The sequence below is a fragment of the Staurois parvus genome, unplaced genomic scaffold, assembly GCF_062004578.1.
Source record: "Staurois parvus isolate SC_StPar_1 unplaced genomic scaffold, SC_StPar_1.0 ptg000074l, whole genome shotgun sequence".
Lineage (NCBI taxonomy): Eukaryota > Metazoa > Chordata > Amphibia > Anura > Ranidae > Staurois > Staurois parvus.
Genome location: NW_028317870.1, coordinates 1,311,554 through 1,335,817, shown reverse-complemented (window position 1 = coordinate 1,335,817; position 24,264 = coordinate 1,311,554). Strand labels below are relative to the sequence as shown.

Genomic DNA, 24,264 nt, shown 5'->3' with positions numbered 1-24,264 from the left:
GATACTGCACGCATTTTGTTCATGCCTCTCCAGTGTGGAGTGATGATATCAATCGCCGTAAACTTAAGCGAGGTGGGATCTTGATTGTGATAGATCCTATAATGATTTGATAAGGCATGGTCCTTGTATCTTTTCTTAATGTTGGATACATGCTCGCGTAAACGATCACGTAATCTCCTAGTGGTGCGACCCACATACTGTTTTAAACAAGGGCATTGTAGTAAGTACACTATGTACCTACTATTACAAGAAATAAAATGCCTTATGGTATATGTTTTACCTGTAACATGTGAATTAAATGTATTTACCCTGCGTTTCCTGGTATTACCACATTTACAAATAACGCACCTGTTACATGGATGAAAACCCGTTAGGTCAGCAAATAATTTTACATTTTTAGGGGGGTCAATGACATTAGATGCCAGACTGTGTCTCATAGAGGACGCTCTCCTAAACACAATTTCTGGTTTGTCTGGCAGAATATTACTCAAAATTGGATCAGTTTTAAGAATATCCCAATTCTTTTTTATTATTCTGCTAATAGATCTATGCTGGATTGAAAATGTTGTAACGAATGGGCAAACTTTAGCTTGTATAGGTCTAGTACTATTCTGTAGCATTGCATTCCTATCAAAGTTAGCTACATTGTTAAGAGTGTTTACCAGAGTATTATCGTCATATCCTTTTTCAAGGAATCGGTTTTTCAGAATATTGGCCTGAGAATGGTATACCTCTAGATCTGTACAATTTCTCCTAATCCTCATGAATTGACTTTTAGGTATAGTAGCCAACCAGTTAGGGTGGTGACAACTGTTGGTAGGGATATAGCTGTTTCGATCCGTATTCTTAAAGAAAGATTTGGTTATAATCCTTCTGTCAATGTTCATGAGTGTTAAATCTAGAAAATTTATCTCTTGTTTACTGTATGAGTAGGTGAGGTGAATATTTAGTTTGTTGTTGTTCAAGGTCCCAAAAAAGTTAATTAAGGATTCCTCATTACCATTCCATACCAACACAATATCATCTATATATCTTTTATAAATAGTCAATTCCGGCCAATCTCTAGCATATATCAAATCTTCCTCCCACCTTGACAAAATGGTAAACACTCTTAACAATGTAGCTAACTTTGATAGGAATGCAATGCTACAGAATAGTACTAGACCTATACAAGCTAAAGTTTGCCCATTCGTTACAACATTTTCAATCCAGCATAGATCTATTAGCAGAATAATAAAAAAGAATTGGGATATTCTTAAAACTGATCCAATTTTGAGTAATATTCTGCCAGACAAACCAGAAATTGTGTTTAGGAGAGCGTCCTCTATGAGACACAGTCTGGCATCTAATGTCATTGACCCCCCTAAAAATGTAAAATTATTTGCTGACCTAACGGGTTTTCATCCATGTAACAGGTGCGTTATTTGTAAATGTGGTAATACCAGGAAACGCAGGGTAAATACATTTAATTCACATGTTACAGGTAAAACATATACCATAAGGCATTTTATTTCTTGTAATAGTAGGTACATAGTGTACTTACTACAATGCCCTTGTTTAAAACAGTATGTGGGTCGCACCACTAGGAGATTACGTGATCGTTTACGCGAGCATGTATCCAACATTAAGAAAAGATACAAGGACCATGCCTTATCAAATCATTATAGGATCTATCACAATCAAGATCCCACCTCGCTTAAGTTTACGGCGATTGATATCATCACTCCACACTGGAGAGGCATGAACAAAATGCGTGCAGTATCACAAGCAGAAACTAAGTGGGTATATGAACTGGGTACTTTATACCCACTAGGACACAATATAGAAATTGATGTCAACTGCTTTATTGCAAACAATTGACTACTATTAAGCTACACATCTTTCGCCCTATTAGGTTCTTTAATACCCCATGATTCCTGGTATTTTTTCTTTTGTCTCTTTTATACTATTATACTATTTTATTTTATTATAAATTTTTTATCTTTTATTGATTTTATATTGAGTCTCATCACGATTTTTTAGGAAATTGTATTACATATCCTGATATTGGTACATGTCTTATTATATATTATGAAACATCATGTATATATTTTTTATAACTATATAATAGGTTGTTCCGTTCTGTAGTATATTTCATTATTAGTGCTTTATTCCGTATTGGAGTTAGCACCCCCTTGTGCCCTTTTGCCGTATTGCAGAGTATAATAATCCTGATTATTATTTGGATATTAAATAGAATTTTTTGGGTCTGATACTTTACCCATCTATTATATTGAGTATTAGTTTGTAATCCTCATCTCTATTTGACCCCTAATGTAATTTTATAAGGTTTTGGTTGTACCACTTAATGTTAGTAACAACCGTTTTTATCAGGAACTGCATATGCTTTTTAACCTATGGCAAAATGGCGTCTATGGAGTCGCGCATGCGCACTCCATAGACTTCGGCAAAATGGCGGCGCCGCACTGCGCATGCGCGAATGCCGCGATTCAGAATAAATCAGATGGACGTCTGTCATGCTCTGGTTGGTATCCCCTCTGATGATGTGCTTGGGCACGAAAGGCCTTAGGAGGAACCGACAGAGCATGACGTCATCTTCTGCCCGGAGCCACGAGACAGCCCCGCGGCCATTTTAACTCAGGGTCAGTACCATTGCTGCGTACTCTGCTTTATTTATGTACTGTACACAGCCTTACTACCCTGCCTGTTATTTGAGTTACATTGAATAAACATATTTTAAAATACTACACTATGGGCACCTGTTTCTTGGTTCCCATTGGGAGCTAAATCCATTTGCAGGATCCCTGTAGTACTCACCTATCACCACCAGAGGGACGGAGCTTTTGGAGTCTGGCTGATAATCATACCTACCTTAAGGGGACCTCCGGATCTCTGATATATCTTCCCAGGCTGACTGATCCACATATTGGAATTCACCCTCTCCATCTACTCTAGGATTCCAGGAGTTATTCATTTATGCGCATTTTCCATGCGCGTCCGGTGAGTGCGCACTCTTTCCATTGCTTCCTGGTCTTCATCAGCTTTTTCTTGGGACTATATATTTATATTAGCTAATAACCACGGACTATTTGCTTTTTACACTCATTTCTCAGCGCTGCACTTTGTTATTACTATTCTGTTGTTTACGGGTACACTGTGATTACCTCTAGTGCTAGCTGCTTGGTTAGGAGCGCTCACTTTATACCATCCTTATCAGAATAAAGTCCTTGTTCCAAGACCCTTGACCAATATTCACACCCGTTTTCACACCGTTTGTGTTATAATCACATACCGCACTCAACAGATAGTGGTGAAAAAAAAACACCTTAAATTTGGACTCAGGAATCCTAGATCCCCTCAAATCAGCCTACAATTGGGGGATTTCTATCTATACCTGGAGATTGGAGGCTGACTCGTGGGGATCTAGGATTCCTGAGTCCAAATTTAAGGCGTTTTTTTCACCACTATCTGGTGAGTGCGGTATGTGATTATAACACAAAAGGGTGTGAATATTGGTCAAGGGTCTCGGAGCAAGGACTTTATTCTATTCACCATATTCTATATTTTTTGGAGTGGGACTATTTCATTAATATAATTTTTCTCTGTATTATTTGGAATTTTTTGAGTTGCACATATAATATTATTTGCGCTGTTTTTTATGTTTTTTTTTTGTTTTTTTTATATCTTGAGCTGTTCTGTCAGAATTATGTTGTAATACACTCCTCTAAGAATGTTTGGAAACTATTTTGCTGCTTAGAGAGCACTAAAAATCATAATAGGGTTCTTGAGTTCTTTATGAAACATTTTCCTTGTCAAATTGCTTTTCATTTTCACATCGCTCCATTCTGAGGTGAAAGTAGACAAAAATTTGCAAAGCCACAATTAAAGTTTAAATATGTTCCTCAATATCCACAAAGGATATAAATCTACATTGTCTGCAACAAGTCATTTTGGAAATCTAGCTATTAGCTTTTAAAAGTGGTGGTGGCATCATCATTGTGCTGCATGTAGCCTATGCAGAAAGCAGAGCTGTGGAAGGGACTCAGCAGGGCCACTCACTACAAGCTGCCTGCAGAAAACTACAAAAAGAGGGCAGATACAAGACCATTCCTCAGGAAAAGAGAGCAGCAATGCTTGCTCTTAACACAGGAAGCTCATGGACATGGACATTCTTGTACCTCTTATATTCAGACAATATTTGCTTATCCTGGACTTTGCATTCAAGTGAAACCTGGCTTATAATGAATGGTAAAATAAGGACTATTATATGCTGTCAACATCGCCTTTCCCCAAGAAAAAACAGCTCTGGCATAGGGGATGCCTTGGAAAAGGTAAGACTTTCCTCCATAAACAGCAAGACCTCATGCCAATGGGCACGTTACTGTTTGGCACTCTTAGTGTGGGTGCTGACATAAAGGGTTGTAAACATCCTACCTACCTCCATAACCCATCCACATATCCACAGAGAAATATAGAAAGACACTATTTCAACTCATTTTTAACCACTTGCCCTTCAGAGGATTTACCCTGCTTCCTGACCAGGCCATATTTTGCTATACGGCGCTGTGTTATTTTAACTGACAATTGCACGGTCATGCAATGCTGCACCAAAATGAAATTTATGTCCTTTTGTTCCCTACAAATAGAGCTTTATTTCGGTGGTATTTTTTACCTGTGCATTTTATTATTTTTTGCTCTTTGAAACAAAAAAAGACCGACAATTTTGAAAGAAAAAACATTTTTGACTTTTTGCTATAAAACATATCCAGTAAAAAATTTTAAAAATCACATTTTGTCATAAATTTAGGCCACAATGTATTCTGCTACTTGTCTTCACTAAAAAAAATCCCAATACGTGTAAATTAATTGGTTTACTTGAAAGTTATAGCGTCTACAAATAGTGCTATACTGGAATGTTTAAATTTTTTTTTATACTAGTAATGGCGGCGATCAATGACTTATAGCGGGACTGTGGTGGGCATTCTGACACTGGGTGGGAACTGACTAACTGCCACTGACATCCCAATGACACTAATACAGTGATCAGTGCTAATAAAAAGCACTGACACTGTACTAATGACACTGGGCAGGAAGGGGTTCACATTTTGGGTTAACTGTGTGCTGTTTTACTATGTGTGTTGTGTGTGATTTACTAGGGAAACCTACTTTTGTGTATTTCTCTGTAGCCGCCAAGGGCAGTGCGCGCATGTGCCCCCTGCGCAGAAATGCAAAATCACGTGTGTATATATATATATATGTGATTTTGCACAGCCCTGCCGCCCTGTAGCTCTGCCCCCTGAAGTGGTTAATTCAGTATTCTTGGTTTTGGGGTATGTCCCCCTTCCAAGCCGTACTAGTGTACAAAGTTGCAGCAGTGTTACCACTGGTTCACATCTGTGTGGGTGGTGCCGCTGCGGATCCGCACAAAAATCCGTGCAGCGCACTACCTGCACAGAGGAATGCAGACCCGCAGGCTAATGGTATGCCGCCCACACTGGAAATTGCAACCGTACTGGGAACTGAGGTTTCTGTAGAAGTGCAGGGACTTCTTCCCTGAGTGTCCCAGGGCACAGGAGTCCATTCAAATGAATGGGCTCTCGTGTCCACGCAAAACGCGGCCCGCAGGAACATGGAGATGTGAATATACCCTTAAAGTAGGATAATCGGGGGGAGAGTTGGCGTAACAGTCCACAGAGTCACAGAGCTGTTGGATAATGACTAAGAAAACCAAGGTCTAGATTTAGACCATTATCTTTTGTGTCATATAGAATTATTCTTTGCTACAATTTTATAAACCTTTTGAACTAAGGCAAAACAGGGCTGAAATTACAAACAAGGATGAATTTGCGCAGATATACCATCAAGGAACATAAAGAAGATGATTTCTGCACACCTGTGGATTATCATTTCTCACAACCGGGCCACACGGTAGAAGACCTGAATGTTTTAGTTCTTAAAGGGAATTTCAAAACTGCTCAGAAAAGTAAAACCTTTGAAGAATGATAATTCTATTCTATCTATCCAACAGTTTTATGACCCTCTCTGTGACTGTTACTATCCTAGTTTAACCTCTTAGCGACCCCCCACAGACATTTACCACAGCAGGGCGACCACTGTGCACTGGATCCAGGGATGTTCAATTCCCATCACCTGATGCCCAGGATATGTAGTTCCAGGCCCAGGGAAAGAGGTTTTTTCATATTTAGTCCTGCTACGGGCAAGCAGCAGTGTCTAGAGTTGACAGTCGGCTCTCTTCTAAAAGCAATCCGAGCCGCTAACTAGTCGCTGGATCGCTTTTACAAGCAGCGGTCGGGAACTACCCCCCCAAAGCCTTCCGCAGGCTTACCCGTCTAGAGACTGTGGGTCTGGACTCCATCTGCTCTGCTGGGGGAAGAACAGGACTAATGTTTATCAGACACATGCTTTAATTGCTGCATAAGGATTAGACAATCCATATGCAGCACTTCCAACAATTAAATTAGAGTCACAACCTTCGCTTCTAAACCAATCCACCAGGGCATATAATTGCTGGGAACTGCAGCACAAAGATTACTTCTCTGGGGCTATTTTGATGATTTTAGGGTGTAGGCAGAGCAATCCTTAAGTTGCAGTTCCCGCCATTATATGCCCCGGCAGATTAATATAGAAGTGGAGGTCAGGACTCTAATTTCATTGTCGGAACTGCTGCATAAGGATTAGTGGAGGTCACTGCAGAGAACAACAAGAGGTAAGCACTTGAGCCCAAGGGTTAAAAAGTCCTGTCCCTTCCCCTGGCCCCCAGCTGAGCAGAAGGTTTTTGGTAATTGCTGCAGACAAGAGGTTACTCAGCAATAGTCCTGTCCCTGTGCCCAGTTCCCTGCTGGTTGCACAGGAAATACTGGGATAACTGAACAGCTTTAGGCCTCATTTACACACGTGGTGCCCTCTGAAGAGCAATCCACATTTGGATCGCTCTTCAGAGGGTACTTGACAGGCAGTGAGGAGGTGTTATGTTGCGTCATCACCATCTGCATAAACCCCATGACAGTGCCCTGCAACTGCATGCATTGCACATGGATGTGGAAAGTCCTTGTGCACTAGAATGGGCCGCTTTCATGTCCTACTGACACCATCCACTGTCCTACTGGCACCGACCTTTGCCCTACTGGCATTGTTCACTGCCCTACTGACACCGTCACACTGTCCATGGCTCTACTGACTGACACTGTCCACATTAAGGTAGGCTAGATTCATTTTTTTACAGTGAAATTTGCTTTAATAATCTAAGCATATTTTATGGGTACAAGAATGTTTTTGTTTTATTTAACCATTCCCCTTTAAGCCCCTCCCACTGTTAACGCAATTTGGCCACCCCCTCCTTGGACCGTCTAAAGGCGTTCAAGCTCTTTTACAGTCCTATATTGTATTCTACCAAAACAAATTGCCATGTGCCACTAAAGTGTTTGGGTTTGGCTTGAAGAAAAGCTGGCATCCCTAGTCCCATCCCACTCAATTGACCAGCTGGCGCTTCTGCTGGCTGATCATAGAGGCGGACAAAGACCAGAACCACTCTGTCCATCTCTATGGTATAGGAAACAGGAACCAATGAGCATACATCACTTCCAGTTTCCCCGAATGGAAAAGGCAGAGAAGGGATCTGAATATTTTTAACCCCAGATCCCTCCATAAAGAGTACCTGTCACATGCATATTGCTATCACAAAGGATGCTTACTTTTATTGCTGTTGCAAGGAATGTAATCAAAAACATTTTTTAAAGCACCCCAATCCTAGCTCGCAAAGGCAAATGCACATGTCGGTCCCGCACACATGCAAAGTGATTGCCCATGTCCTGACGTTCGCGGTAATACATGTGTGGGACAATCATTTAGCACCAGACCTCCTCTGTAAATTTAAAGTGGTAACCTGTAAGTGGTAAGTAGTAACCTTCAAGTACAGTTCGGTCCATATATATTTGGACACAGGCACAATTTTTGTTTTTTTTCAGGTATTTACCAAAACATATTCAAGCTACAGTTATATAATGGATATCGGCTGAAAGTGCACCCTCTCAGGTTTAATTTGAGGTAGGTATGTACATCCAAATTGGAGGAAGAATTTAGGAATTACGGCTGTTAAGAGTAGTCATCCCCCCTTTATCAAGGGACCAAAAGTAATTGGACAAATAAATCAAAAGCTGTTTAATGGCCAGGCGTGGGCTACTCTATTATTTCTTCATCAATTAAGCAGGTAAAAGGTCTGGAGTTGATTCTAAGTGTGGTATTTGCATTTGAACGCATAATGTAGGTTCACAGCAATAGATTCCAAAGGACCACTGTAAGGCTTCAAAAACTAAACAAATCCATCAGAGAGAAAGCAACAACATTAGGAGTGGCCAAATCAACAGTTTGGTACATTCTGGGGAAAGAAGAATGCACTGGTGAGCTCAGCAACATAAAAAGGTATGGACATCCACGGAAGACAACAGTGGTGGATGATCGCAGGATCCTCTCTATGGTAAAGAAAAACCCATTCACAACATCCAGACAAGTGAAGGACACTCTCCTGGAGGTGGGCATATCATTGTCAAAGTCTACAATCAAGAGAAGATTTCACTAGAGCAAATACAGAGGGTTCGCCACAAGGTGCAAACCATAAGCCTGAGGAATAGAAAACCCAGATTAGACTTTGCCAAAAAACATCTAAAAAAGCCAGGCCAGTTCTGGAAAAGCATTCTTTGGACAGCTGAGAGATGAAGATTAATCTGTACCAGAATGACGGGAAGAAAAAAGTGAGGAGAAGGCTTGGAACAGCTCATGATTCAAAGCACACAACGTCATCTGTAAACCATGGTTGAGGCAGTATGATGGCATGGGCATGCATACTTTCCAGTGGCACTGGGTCATTGGTGTTTATTGATGATGTGACATAAGACAGAAGCAGCCGGATGAATTCTGCAGTGTTTAGAGCAGGGGTCCTCAAACTACGGCCCACGGGCCACATGCAGCCCGCCGAGGCCATTTATCCGGCCCGCCGGCAGGGGCCGGTCAGGAAGGGACAATAAGTACAGGGGCGGACAGGGGGCTGCTGTACCTTACCTGGCTCCCAGTCCCACGACGATCCAGTCCAGGAAGCGCTGCTCCTTCATTCACTCCGGCCACTCCCTCACTCCTGCCGCTCGGCTCCGCCTCCTCACCGGTGATTGGGCACCAGAACTGTAGCTCTGGAAAGGCACACAGGCGGCCAATCACCTGCGAGGAAGCGGAGCCGGGCGGTCCCGCGAACATCGAGTAAGAGAGAGTGAAGAAGGACAGCTGACAGGTAAGTGTGCCGTGCTGATGGTGCTGCTGCAACCAGGTATGCTGGCTGCAGCAGCACCATGCTGGAACAGGGGTCAGCAAGTTAAGTGTCATTGGTGTCAGTGGGAGAAATAGTGCCCCATCATTGGTGTCACTGATACTAATGATGGGGCATTATTCCTTCCACTGACACCAATGATGGGGCACTATTCCTCCACTGACACCAATGATGGGGCACTATTCCTCCCCCCACTGACACCAACGATTGGGCACTATTCCACCCTCCGCTGACACCAACGATGGGGCACTATTCCCCCCCCCACTGACTCCAATGATGGGGCACTATTCCTCCCCCCCACTGACACCAACGATGGGGCACTATTCCACCCCCACTGACACCAGTGATGGGGCACTATTCCACCCCCCACTGACAACAACGATGGAACACTATCCCCCCCCCCACTCACACCAATGATGGGACACTATCCCCCCCACTGACACCAACGATGGAACACTATTCCTCCCACTGACACCAATGTTGGGACACTATCCCCCCACTGACACTAATCGTGGGGCACTATTCCCCACCACTGACACAATGACGTACTATTCCTCCCACTGACACCAAAGGTGGGGCACTATTCCCACTGACACCAATGATGGGACACTATTCCTCCCACTGACACCAATGATAGGGCACTATTCCCCCCCACTGACACCAATGACGTACTATTCCTCCCACTGACACCAAAGATGGGGCACTATTCTTCCCACTGACACCAATGATGGGGCACTATTCTTCCCACTGACACCAATGATGGGGCACTATTCTTCCCACTGACACCAATGATGGGACACTATTCCTCCCACTGACACCAATGTTGGGACACTATCCCCTTCCCCCACTGACACCAATGACGGGGCACTATTCCCCCCCCACACTGACACCAAAGATGGGGCACTATTCCTCCCCCCACTGACACCAATAATGGGGCACTATTCTTCCCCCCACTGACACTAATGATGGGGCACTATTCCTCGAACTGACAGCAATGATGGTCACAATTCTTCCCACTGACACCAATGATGGGGCACTATTCCTCCCACTGACACCAATGATGGGGCACTATTCCTCCCACTGACACCAATGATGGGGCACTATTCCTCCCACTGACACCAATGATGGGGAACTATTTCGCTCCATAAGACACACTTGGGGGGAAATGTCTGTGCGTCTTATGGAGCGACCAGCCCAGTATTCCCGCCGCCGTTGTATGTCCACAGGATCTGGTCATCTCCTGTACTGTGTCCTCATTTGTTCATAGTTTTTTTTTCTTTTAAAACTATAGTCCAGCCCTCCAACGGTCTGAGGGACAGTGAACTGGCCCCCTGTTTAAAAAGTTTGAGGACCCCTGGTTTAGAGATATACCGTCAGCCCAGATTCAGCCAAATGCAGCAAAGTTGATTGGACGGCGATGCACAGCACAGATGGACAATGATCCAAAACAACTGGAAAAGCAACCCAGGAGCTTTTGAAGGAAAATAAGTGGAATATTCTGCAATGGCCGAGTCAATCACCTGATCTCAACCCAATTGAGCATGCATTTCACTTTCTGAAGGCAAAACTAAAGGCAGAAAGACCCACAAAGAACAACTGAAAACAGCTGCAGTTAGAGCCTGGCAAAGCATCAAAAGGAGGAAACCCAGTCTTTGGTAATGTCCATGGGTTCCAGACTTCAGGCAATCATTGCCAGTAAAAGATTCTCAACAAAATATTAAAAAAGGAACATTTTATTTCTGATTATATTCATTTGTCCAATTACTTTTGTTCCCTTGAAAAAGGGGGTGACTATTAAGAGCTGTAATTCCTAAACCCTTCCTCCAATTTGGATGTACATACCCTCAAATTAAACCTGAGAGTGTGCACTTGCAGCCCATATCCATTCTATAACTATAGCTTGAATATGTTTTGGTAAATACCTGACAAAACTAAATTTGTGCCTGTGTCCAAATAATATATATCGACCTAACTGTAAGTGGTAACCTGTAAAGGTTTCAAAGCGTGGCCTATCAATAGTATAAATTACTTTGCTTGTTGCCATTGCACGTGCATGTGCAATTTTAAACATCGTCTTTTACATTTTACCAAAAATTTGGGTTATGTGTTACAGTGATACCTCTGCTTTAAAAAATATAAAATGTTTGGGGGTTATAAGATGTTTTCTAGGAAAAAAATTTAAGTTTAAGTCGCCATGTAGCCCCTTTTTATTTTTAAAAGCCCCAGACATTCCTAAAAGCACCTTTGCCTAATAAAATATATCAACCCTTCAAATTTTCCATCCTGGCAACAAAAAATAATATTTTTTATTAGGACATGTAGATTGGGACCCTAATTTAGTACCTTAGACATACAGTTTTTTTTTAAAAAATTTTCACACCCCTGCATATGCAATGGCATTCAAAACCTTAATGGGCCAATTCTGGCACTTCTCTCATATATGTAAAAATCTGTGTTTTTCTACTAGAACACTTCTTAGAACCCCCAAACATTATATATTTTTTCAGTAGAGGCTCTAGAGAATAAAATAGCGGTCATTGCTAGGTTTTTTTATGTCACACGGTATTTGCGCTGCAATTTTTTAAATGCAATTTTTTGGGAAAAAAATTGTGAATTAAAAAAAAAACAAAAAAACAAAGCACAATATATAACTAAATTTTTATGTAAAATATGAAAGATGATATTATGCGTAGTAACATGTCATGCTTTAAAACTGCTCACACACGTGGAATGATGCCAAATTTCAGTACTTAAAAATCTCCATAGGCAACGCTTTATAAATTTCTACAGGTTACCAGTTTAAGATTACAGAGGAGATCTAGTGCTAGATCTCCTGCTGCTTCTAAAAGTGATCCAGTGGCGAATTCGCCGCTTTGACCACTTTTATCGGCTGGAATATCGCCAGCTGAAAAAAGCAATAACAGGGTTATGGCACATTGCTGCAGCCATAACCCCAGTATTCCATTTCACATTGATGACATCTATGACCTGATTGAGAAGCATTTGTCTTTTTTTTTTTTAGTGTTATAACTATGAAATATTATAATTAACACATTGGAAATGGCTATTTCTGCATATAATTACTTATTTATCCACTTATTATTCACTTATGACTGCAAGTCTAATTTCCTACAACTAACTGTCCAAAGTTGCTCTTTGTTCATGTTTAAATAATCATGTTTTCATGGCAATTGGCTATTGCAAACACCTTTCTAAATGTGTTAGCACAGCTGAAACCTGGCTTCTGTTTAAAAAAAAACAAGTAAGGTGTCTTTCTTTGTGTTCCAGGGTACTGTCCTTCCAAATGTAAACTTTCTAAATGTAAAAAAAAATATTTGGGTTAATATACAAACAAAACAACTTTTTCAGTCCATTGAACAGTATGTTCAGTGCAGTGCAGAGGGAATGACAGCAGGCAGTATATGCAGGGGATGAGTGTAAAGGAATTCTTATTGACCTCATATAGACTGGGTATTTAGCCCTTATGCATGAGCGTTCAGCATTTACAGTTCCTTGAAAAAGTATTCATACCCCTTGAAATTTTCCACATTTTGTCATGATACAACCAAAAACATAAATGTATTTTATTGGGATTTTATGTGATAGACCAACACAAAGTGACACATATTGCATATACAGACTGATTTTACTGTTGTGGGTTTAGTAACACTTTAAGTGTACACTGCAGGGGTTGGACTGTGTAAAATACAATGTAGCATATAGAGTTCACCAGTCAGGACTCTGTAATGAATAGGGTTTGCTGGTCCTGAGACACTGGGCAAGAGACCCAGGGCACATGCACATGCCTCTCGTTTCCCAGGTTTAGTAACACCTATTCATCATGCATTTAGCAAAATGCACTGTGATATAGGGATGATAACTTTTGAAACCAGCCCCCAGTATAAAGTGGAACTGATGAAGTCTCTGAGCAGTACTGAGATGTGTCAAGCTTCTGTTGCACTCAGAAAATGGTAAAACAATCTTACTAACTGGAAATGGGAACAAGTAGGCAGGTAGAGTTGGAGGATGAAATGTCATGCAAGTGTGCATAGGAAAGACTGCTGGGCACCATCAAGAATTAAAAAATGAACTCACCTTTTTGGTGCAAAATTTCCATATATCGACATCAAGCAACTTGGCATACTATAATTGGAATCTGGATTTTCTCATAAACAATTGTTAGAGACAGGATTTTTCCCTACCATATCGATTTGTCTATCCTTTGTTATATGCCTTGCCAAAAGAATCCACATATGTGTAGCATAGCATTGCACTGAATGAAACTGCAGCTCAACGGGCAATAACCAATAAATAAAAGTGTACAAAAGGTTATTAGGAAGGTTATGTACCTGGCATCCAGGTTGCATTATTGCAATTCTCTGAATTAATATTATTGCTGTTTATAATTGCGGCATTACAAATTGCAGCTTGGGCAAAAAGAAGCTTTGCTGTAAAGTAGTATCGAAAGACATGGTAAAAATCCAGCCATTGCATACTTAGATCAACCTAGGTTAAATGCTCTTAATGCTGTCAGTTTCTATAAAGTTATTTTATATATTTCTGTGTGTTTGTTAGTGTAACTCCCTTTCCTTTGGTTTCTATTTTATTTATTTTACTTTTCTTTTTGCAGGTAAAGCTCAGCTTAGAGCCATATAAGAGAGAATCACCCCATTTCATAACACCTCTGCCTAATGAAGGAGTTGGCTCCCTGTCTTCAAGAACAGATGTAGAGACTGAAAAACAATGGCAATTACAACAGCAGGCTGCAAATAAAGGTACTGTTAAATGACATTTATCAGTAAATTGTCTTTATTTAATCTGAATGGAGTGAGGAGTGGTGAAAAATATAGATAAATATTTCATATTACAAAAGCACTTCAATCAAACCATGCATCTAAACTGCTAAAACTGGCCATATAAAGATTTTTTTCCATTCAGTCTGCGGGCTACCGAGATGTTAAAAACAGTGGATATAAAAAGTCTACACACCCCTGTTAAAATGTCAGGTTTATGTGATGTAAAAAAAATGAGACAAAGATAAATAATTTCAGAACTTTTTCCACCTTTTAATGTGACCTATAAACTGTACAACTAAATTGAAAACCAAACTTAAATATTTTAGGTGGAGGGAAGTAAAAATAAAAAACTGAAATTATGTGGTTGCATAAGTTGTTGAAGCACCTTTTGATTTTATTACAGCACTCAGTCTTTTTGGGTGCGAGTCTATCAGCATGGCACATCTTGACTTGCCAATTTTTGGACACTCTTCCTTGGAAAAACCCTCCAAATCTGTTAGATTGCGAGGGCATCTCCTGTGCACAGCCCTCTTCAGATCACCACACAGATTTTCGATCGGATTCAGGTCTGGGCTCTGACTGGGCCATTCCAAAACTTTCATCTTCTTCTGGTGAAGCCATTCCTTTGTTGATTTGGATGTATGCTTTGGGTCATTATCACGCTGAAAGATGGTCCTGTTCATGTTCAGCTTTCTAGCAGAAGCCTGAAGGTTTTGTGTCAATATTGACTGGTATTTGGAACTGCACATAATTCCCTCTACCTTGACTAAGGCCCCAGTTCCAGCTAAAGAAAAATAGCCCTAAAGCATGATGCTGCCACCACCATGCTTCACTGTGGGTATGGTGTTACATAGTTAGTCTGGCTAAAAAAAGACAAAAGCCCATCCTGTTCTTTTGGTGATGTGCAGTATTGTTTTTGCGCCAAACATATCTTTTGGAATTATGGGCAAAAAATGCAACCTTGGTTTCATCAGACCAGAACACATTTTCCCACATGCTTTTGGGAGACTTCAGATGTGTTTTTGCAAAAATTTAGCCAGGCTTGGATGTTTTTCTTCGTAAGAAAAGGCTTCCATCTTGCCATTCTACCCTGTAGCCCAGACATATGAAGAATACGGGAGATTGTTTTCACATGTACCACACAGCTAGTACTTGCCAGATATTCCTGCAGCTCCTTTAATGTTGCTGTAGGCCTCTTGGCAGCCTCCCAGACCGGTTTTCTTCTTGTCTTTTCATCAATTTTGGAGGGATGTCCAGTTCTTGGTAATGTCACCGTTGTGCCATATTTTCTCCACTTGATGATGACTGTCCTCACTGTGTTCCATGGTACATCTAATGCCTTGGAAATTTTTTTGTACCCTGCTCCTGACTGGTACCTTTTAACAATGAGATCCCTCTGATGCTTTGGAAGCTCTGTGGACCATGGATGCGACTAATAAAATGTCAGGAAAGACCTACTAGAACAGCTGAACTTTATTTGGGGTTAACCAGAGGCACTTTAAATGATGGCAGGTGTGTACTGACTCTTATTTAACATGATTGTAAATGTGATTGCTAAATTCTGAACACAGCTACATCCCCAGTTATAAGAGGGTGTGCACACTTATGCAACCACATTATTTTAGTTTTTTATTTTTACTTCCCTCCCCTCCTAACAGATTTCAGTTTGTTTTTCAATTGAGTTGTACAGTTTATAAATCATATTAAAGGTGGAAAAGGTTCTGAGATGATTCATCTTTGTCTCATTTTTTTGTACATCACAGAAACCTGACATTTTAATAGGGGTGGGTAGACTTTCTATATCCACTGTACCATCATTGGGACTTAAAAGGTCTCAGAACGTTATACCATAACATCCAACATTATATTTTTTTTTAAAATTATCAAAACTTAACAAATCCATAAACATTTTCACATTCAGTCAATCCAAATCCGTGAATTATATTTTGATGAGCATACATTTTTTTCTATTGTACACAGTGGGGTTAATTTGCTAAAGTTAAATAGCATGTGCACTGCAAGTGCAATTGCTCTAGATCTGGGGGGGGGGGGGGCTCTTAAGTGAAGGGAAGCTCTGGTGATTTCTTTCACCCAGTCATGTGCAAGCAAAAATGCTGTTTTTTTATTTTCTTTGCTTGTGATTGGGTACTCTTTGCAAAGTAAAGCTTTACCTAATTTACTGAGCACCTGGAGCAACTGCACTTGCAGTGCACAGTATATTTGCCTTCAGTAAATCAACCTCATAACCTACTTAAGACCTCGGAATCGATTACTTGACTGTTAGGTTTTATTACTTGAGTGATATCTCAAATTAGATGTCAATACTGCTTTCCTGTCCACTGGCACAACAGAGTCTCTGGCACCTACTCAACAGAAGAAGTTCTGGTACATTTACAGTTCCAATATTGGCATTACATTTCTTTGTAAATCCTTTATCTGCTTTATGAATGAATTTAGAGTCAAGTTAGTGGAATAGTAAACAAAAGAAGCTGAAGTCAAGACTAGAAAATAGGAAGACTGGCACTAGAAACCTGATGGTGTTTTGAGAAAGGTAGCTGCATAGTTTGAGATGTTGTGACCTTGAAATTTATCAGGACTCAATCCTCTAGATATGAAAAGTGTTTTGCAGTGTGAAGGTGAAAATAAAAAATAGCTTATCTCTTCATCAGATACCTTTCATTAATCCATTTACAGATGGTTGGAATGCAGATAGAAACACGTTAAGACAGAGGGAAGCTGCAAATCGAACTGAACATCATCAGCATTTATGCAATATTGGTGACTATACACAGAGAACAGTACTTTCAAGCAGTGATATACTGTGCGTGTGTGTATGTGTATATATATATATATATATATACATATATATATATATATATATATATATATATATACACACACACAGTGAAGGAAATAAGTATTTGATCCCCTGCTGATTTTGAATGTTTGCCCACTCTCAAAGAAATGATCAGTCTAAAAATCAAATGGTAAGTGTATTGTAACACTGAGAGACAGAATAGCAACAAAAAATTCAAAAGAAATGAATGTGTAACAAATGATGCACTGATTTGCATGTTCATGAGGGAAATAAGTATTTGATCCCCTTCACAAAACATGACTTAGTACTTGGTGGCAAATCCCTTGTTGGCAATCACAGAGGTCAGACATTTCCTGTAGTTGGCCACCAGGTTTGCACACATCTCAGGAGAGATTTTGGACCACTCCTCTTGGCAGATCCTCTCCAAGTCATTAGGGTTTGGTGGCTGACGTTTGAAAACCTGTGGAGGGAGCTGAAAGTTCGAGTTGCTAAACGGATTAGAGATTGGCTAGGCCACTCCAGGAGCTTAATGTGCTTCTTCTTAAGGCACTCCTTTGTTGCCTTGGCCATGTGTTTTGGGTCATTGTCATGCTGGAACACCCATCCACGACCCTTTTTCAATGCCCTGGCTGAAGGAAGAAGGTTCTCACCCAAGATTTGACGTTACATGATGCAATGCAGTTGTCCTGTCCCCTTAGCAGAAAAACACCCCCAAAGCAAAATGTTTCCACCACCATGTTTGATAGTTGGGATGGTGTTCTTGGGGTCATAGGCGGTGAGTTGAGTTGATGCCAAAGAGCTCGATTTTGGTCTCATCTGACCAAAACACTTTCAACCAGTCCTCCTCTGCATCATTCAGATGTTCAGTGGCAAACTTCAGACTGGCCTGGACATGTGCTTTCTTGAGCAGAGGGACCTTGCGAGCACTGCAGGATTTCATTCCTTGTCGGCGTAGTTACTAATTGTTTTCTTGGTCCCAGCTACCTGGAGATCATTGACAAGATCCTCACGTGTAGTTCTGAGATGATTCCTCACTGTTCTCATGATCATTGACACTCCATGAGGTGAGATCTTGTATGGTGCACCAGACCTAGGGAGACTGACAGTTTTGTGTTTCTTCCATTTGCGAACTGTTGCACCAACTGTTGTCACCTTCTCACCAAGCTGCTTGACGATAGTTTGGTAGCCCAGTCCAGCCTTGTGTAGGTCTACAATCTTGTCCCTGACATTCTTGTCTTTGCTCTTTGGTCTTTCCCATGCTGGAGAGTTTGTAATTTTAGTGTTTGATTGCTCCTGTGGACAGGTGTCTTTTATACAGGTAACAAAATGAGATTAGCAGCACTACCTTTAAGAGACTGCTTCTAATCTCAGCTTGTTACCTGTCTGAAAGACACCTGGTAGACAGAAATCCTGTTGAATGATAGGGATCAAATACTTATTTCCCCCATGAACATGCAAATCAGTGCATAATTTGTTAGACATGCATTTCTTTTGAATTTTTAGTTGCTATTCTATCTCTCAGTGTTACAATACACCCATCATTTTTTTGTGAGTGGGCAAACTTTCAAAATCAGCAGGGGATCAAATATTTATTTCCTTCACTGTATATATAGAGTAAAAAGTTCTGAACCAGGGAATAATTTAAGTGTGCTTGGACAAAGAATATGTATTAGGGATTTAGGTATACCTCAAGCAGCCATTTGAGAAATCATATCCCAGGGATGGGGAGGATGCAAAGTTTGCCATACAGTAAATTTAGTCCTGACCAATAGAAAGGAATGTCTGGAGCAAATGTTGTAGAGATAACAGTACAGAGTTTATATTGTTGCGGTTATTTGAATGAAAAGGCAGAGAATAGAGCTAAACATAGGGTGGGTTGTAATGGGATAGCTAGGTGCACTGAGATGTTGTGTCCATTTTCTAATTCTTTTTCTGTTGTGTATGTTCTAAGTTGGAATTGTTCCTCCACGGACAAAGTCCCCAAGTGATGAAGGATCAGTAACAAAACAACTGGTAGTAATAAGAGGAGGGAACCATGCATCGAATGGACAGATCTCAAGGGTAAATCTACTATTATATGTTGTTTCAGACTTTTCCTGCCCCCGTTACTGGCAAACTTCTTGTTCTGTATGTAACTAAGTGCAGAGGAGTATGTGCAATTGTTTTTTTTTATTTGAATTCTGTATTTAAAACATTATCCCAAATTTTAAACCAAGAAAAAAGGAATAAGAAAATACAAAAATCAAACCCAAAAAAATAAAAACAAATAATTTTCAAGGCTGCCTGATGAAGCATGACCATGCAAATCTGATACATATTAAAGACCAAATAATTGGTGTAGTTGGGTTTAACCAGAACTTGTCTTGTTCCATACAGGGTCCTAGACTGGTCTTATACAGTAAGTTCCTAGACTGAATAAGAGGTTTCTACCCCTGCATAAATTTCCAGTTTTCTTGCAGAAAATTAGAATATCTTATCTAAGACATTATTTTCTTTTAACCAGATTATGCAGTTCTTGTAGAGCCACTGGGGCTTATTTTTCTGCTTTCTGGATCAGTTTATCCTCAGAATAGTCTTGAAGGCCATACTCAGGCCCCACTGTAAAGAGGGAGCATGGGCAGCCTGTAATGTGCCCCCTGAGCACTCAACACTGCGTTAGGTCCAAGGGCTGTGGTGTGGTGGAACCTTTTCCATGAAGATTTCTTAGAGGGTGCCTCCCTGCCAGGAGGGCAAAGTCTAGTTCGATGGGGCATTTCCTCCGCATCCTGCCTAACTGCCCCTAGAGTGTCCTACTTTGGAGGGAACCACCGGTCTTAGAACCACTACTAGAGTCAGGGCTTTGCCGTTTACTGTGAAAGCCAGGTGTGTGTTTTTAAGCCCTGGTCTGTCTTTAAAGGAGTTAACTGTGGAGCATTAGCAGCAACACCTTTGGGTTAGTTGTACTGCATGTGTGCATCCCATTTTTCTGGAGCACACACACAGATATGCTTAGTCTTTCCTGCCATCTCTCTCAGCCGCACTTACACTGCAATTCTCAATCAGTCTCCCTGATGTCTCTGGTGACAAGTCACAGATAGAATTAACCCTTTTTGCTCCAGCAGCATTTGTTTGTGAATACCCTTGTGGGCAATCCCTCAATCTGCACCTAGTATGGCAGATTAACCAATTCAATACCGGGCAATTTTACACCTTCCTGCCCAGGCCAGTTTTCAGGTTTCAGCGCTCTCACACTTTAAATGACAATTGCACGGTCATACAACATTGTACCCAAACTAAAATTTTATAATTTTCTTCACACAACTAGAGCTTTCTTTTGGTGGTATTTAATCACCACTGGGGTTTTTATTTTTTGCTAAATTAACAAAAAAAGACCAAAAATGTTGAAAAAAAAAGGTTTTTCTTTGTTTCTGTTATAAAAGTTTGCAAATAAATAATTGTTCTTCATAAATTTAGGCCGAGATGTATTCTACTACATGTCTTTGGTGAAAATAACCCAAATTAGGATGTATTTTTTAGTTTGTAGGAAAGTTATAGAGTTCACAAACTATGATATAGATCTGAATATTGATCAATCCTGCAGTACTGACAGCCAATCTAATTTCTTGAGGTCCAAGAATGTCAGAAGAGTACAGATATCCCTCAAATGACCCCTTTTTGCAGAGTAGACAGTCCGACGTACTTCATAAGAGGCATGGCGAGTTTTTTGAAGTTGTATTTTGTTTGTCATAATTTTTCGGAAAATGAAAAAATGCAAAAAATTAGTTTCACAATTTTTTTTTTACGTATTGTCACCAGTGCAGTACAGCGTCATCATATAACTGGCATGGCAGTGATCAGGGACACTGACTGGTAACAGTATGAAAAAAAAATTATATATTTTTTTTAATTTTTTTATAATTGTTTTATTTTTTATTACATTTTTTTTCTTTTTTTTAAGATTTTTTTTTCATATTTCACTATGACCAAAGTAGTACAATGATACCATAGTAACATTGTACTACTTTGGGGAAATGATCAGTATTTTTTTTTTTTTTACACAATTTGCTTATAGCAAAGAATTACTTTGCTATAAGCAAGCATTTACCTGAATGACATCGATTCATTCAGGGTTTTGTTTTTTTTTGTTTTTTTTTTTGTGCTTAGCTGTGATTTGGCCACAGCTAAGCACATGACATGTGCATGTGATTAGCTGTGACCATTCACAGCTAGGCAGTAGTATATAAGGGATGGCATGAATGAAGCCATCCATTGTATACAACTGTCATGTGACCTGCTGTGATTGGTCACAGCAGGTCACATGGTACCGGCAACGGGGGCCGATACTCAGATCTGTCATCGGCCATGTCCGAGGTACACGGCCGGTGACAGATCGCGCCACTGTGCCGCTCTGAAGGAGTGCAATCTGCGCATGTGCGGGAGGACGCCTTATGGCGTCCACCCGGAACGCTGATGACATTTGCCGCCTGCCATTTGGCCATAGGGAGGCGGCAAATGGTTAATAAGCACAAGGGCAACAGTCCTGGGGGTGTGCTGTTACCAATCACAGCAGGTCACATGACAGTTGTATACAATGGATGGCTTCCTTTCATGCCATCCATTGTATACAAGTGTGGCTAGCTGTGAATGGTCACAGCGATCATATGCACAAGCTGGGTCAACCACAGCCCAGCTGTGTCATGTGATTAGCTGTGGCCAAATCACAGTTAAGAAAAAAAAAATCCTGAATGAATCGAATTCATTCAGGTAAATGCTTGCTTTTAGCAAAGTAATTATTTGCTATAAGCAAATTGTGTAAAAAAAAAAGATAAAAAAATACTGATCACTTCCCCAAAGTAGTACAATGTTACTATGGTAACATCATACTACTTTGGTCATAGTGAAATATGAAAAACAAATCTTAAAAAAAGAGAAAAAAATGTAATAAAAAATAAGTGTCCCTGATCACTGCCATGCCAGTTATATGATGACGCTGTAATGCACTGGTGACAGTATGTAAAAAAATAAATAGTGAAAATCATTTTTTTTATTTCTTAACCTCCCTGGCGGTATGATTATTTCAGATTTTTGGTGCTGAAAGCGGTACCGTTTTTTTGCATGGAAATATGTATTTTTTTTATTGTAGGCTGTAATTTTTAGGAAAAACTCACTGAAATCTGTCCGAACAAGAGTCTAGTAAACATCCCGGGTATGATAAAATTTGAAACACAAAATCATAAATTATAATTTAATAAATAATCATAAAAATATTATAAAAATAATAAAAAATTTAATTCAATAATATAATCAAACCAAAAACACTGAAATGTGAAATAGAGCGCCAAGTTCGCACATTGCTGAGCTCAGTCGCAAAATCGTTTTCAGTTTCTGATGACGAATTTCCCCCACGAATCATTATCACTCAATTCTGCAAGTGGTTCTGATTTACTATCGCTGTTCTCTAGCTGATCTAAACCGCTTTTGACCTAAAGGGACACTTTCTGGACGCCATGGACATTTCTCAGTTTCCAGGCAGAAAGAACAGACAAAATGCAGGCAGGGCGCAGGACAAAGCACTAGGGACAATATGTATGTGAAATAGGTTGAAACAGCAATGTTTTACTGTGTAAAATGTAAAAAAAAAAAAATGACATTTTTTAAAATTTTTAAATTTCCCGCCGCCGGCGGCGCCCGTACGTCCCGACGTCACAGGGACAGGACACAGAAGCCGGATGCCGGCATCGGCCGGAGGAGATGGCCGGGGACGCTGCAGGGGACACATCGTGGGAGCGCAGGGTAAGGTAAGTGAAGAACACATGCCGGAGCAGCGCCGCATGGTATTCCCGAGTGTAGCTCGGGGTTACCGCTTTTGGTACTGAAATGTTACCCCGAGCTACACTCGGGAAAATCGCCAGGGAGGTTAATTTCCGTAAAATTATGACAAAAAATTACAACCTCAAAAAACTCTCCATGCCTGTTATAAAATACGTTGGACTGTCTACTTTGCAAAAAGGGGTCATTTGGGGGATATCTGTACTGTTCTGATATTCTTGGACCTCAAGAAATTAGATTGGCCGTCAGTACTTTAGGATTGATCAATATTCAGATATATCCCATAGTTTGTGAACTCTATAACATTCCTACAGACTAAATAATAAATACTAATTTGGGTTATTTTTACCAAAGACATGTAGTAGCATACATTTTGTCCTAAATTTATGAAGAACAATTATTTATTTGCAAACTTTTAAACCAGAAACAAAGAAAAACGTGTTTTTTTTTAAAAAAAATTTTGGTCCTTTTTTGTTAATTTAGCAAAGAATAAAAACCCCAGCGGTGATTAAATACCACCAAAAGAAAGCTCTAGTTGTGTGAAGAAAATTATAAAATTTTAGTTTGGGTACAATGTTGTATGACCGTGCAATTGTCATTCAAAGTGTGAGAGCGCTGAAACCTGAAAACTGGCCTGGGCAGGAAGGGGGTAAAAGTGCCCGGTATGGAAGCAGTTAAAGTGTGGATCTTTCCCCAGCCTGAACCGGGCGAGTTTCGTCAGCTGACATTGGCCTTCAGCCCGCTGTTAGCTGAGAACGGGTCACAGGAGTGCAGAGTGAACTGCACTCCTATGATCCACAGAAGTACAGCCAAAAGAGCTTTGGCTGTACTTCTCCTTTATTATCCAGTTATATTTTGTTCATTAAGGAATGCATCATGGCCTTTTTTAAAACAACCTACTTAGTTGGCCAGAACCAGTTCTTGCGGGAATCTATTCCACGTTTTCACAGCTTTTTCTATGAAGAAGCCTTTCAGTATGTTTATATCTGTTTTCCTCCAGACACAAAGAGTGCCCCATTGTCCTCTGTAATGACTTGAAAGTGAATAACTCTACACCAAGTTCACTATTTGGACTACTTATGTATTTATACATGTTTATCATATCCCCCGTCATCTCTTCTCAAGAGAGAATACATTCAGTTTGGCTAAACTTTACTCATAGTGGTCCTTATTGATGTAGTCTGCACATGCCCAGACTTGGAGCTACCTGCATCATCTACACCTTGGTTCTCCCTGTTAAGACTTTTCCAGTGCATTCTGTCTCTAGACAGAGTAGAGTAATTGGACTAACCTGAATTAGGTCTTTGTTCCTACAAAATATTTTGCTCAGGAATATCCTATGGAGGAGAGATCCTGAAAAAAACGACGGACTGTCCCTGTGGTGGACCTGGCCATTTCTTGTCTTAGCAATATTCTAACTGTCCCTGTTAAAGAGATTCATGTGTTTAAGGACCTACTGTAAAAAAGGCTAGAAGTCCTTTCTAACTGCTTATTCTCCTTACAACCTG

The 24,264-nt window shown here is 40.4% G+C and overlaps 1 protein-coding gene across 19 annotated transcripts in view; it reads left to right on the top strand.

Annotated features, from left to right (window-relative positions):
• PLEKHA6 (pleckstrin homology domain containing A6) overlaps window positions 1-24,264 on the top strand; it is a 605,411-nt gene that overhangs the window by 449,660 nt on the left and 131,487 nt on the right. For 15 of the 19 annotated variants that reach the window (XR_016311607.1, XR_016311598.1, XR_016311596.1 and 12 more), the window contains 3 exons: window positions 13,965-14,109; window positions 16,825-16,908; window positions 18,900-19,009. Coding sequence is in view for 3 of the 19 variants with exons in the window: in XM_089669394.1 (XP_089525520.1) it covers window positions 13,965-14,109; window positions 16,825-16,908; window positions 18,900-19,009 (339 nt within the window). In the remaining 16 variants the exon portion in view is untranslated. The remainder of the gene's footprint in view (window positions 1-13,964; window positions 14,110-16,824; window positions 16,909-18,899; window positions 19,010-24,264) is intronic. The other 4 variants (XR_016311608.1, XR_016311604.1, XR_016311609.1 and 1 more) reach the window with 1 other exon arrangement.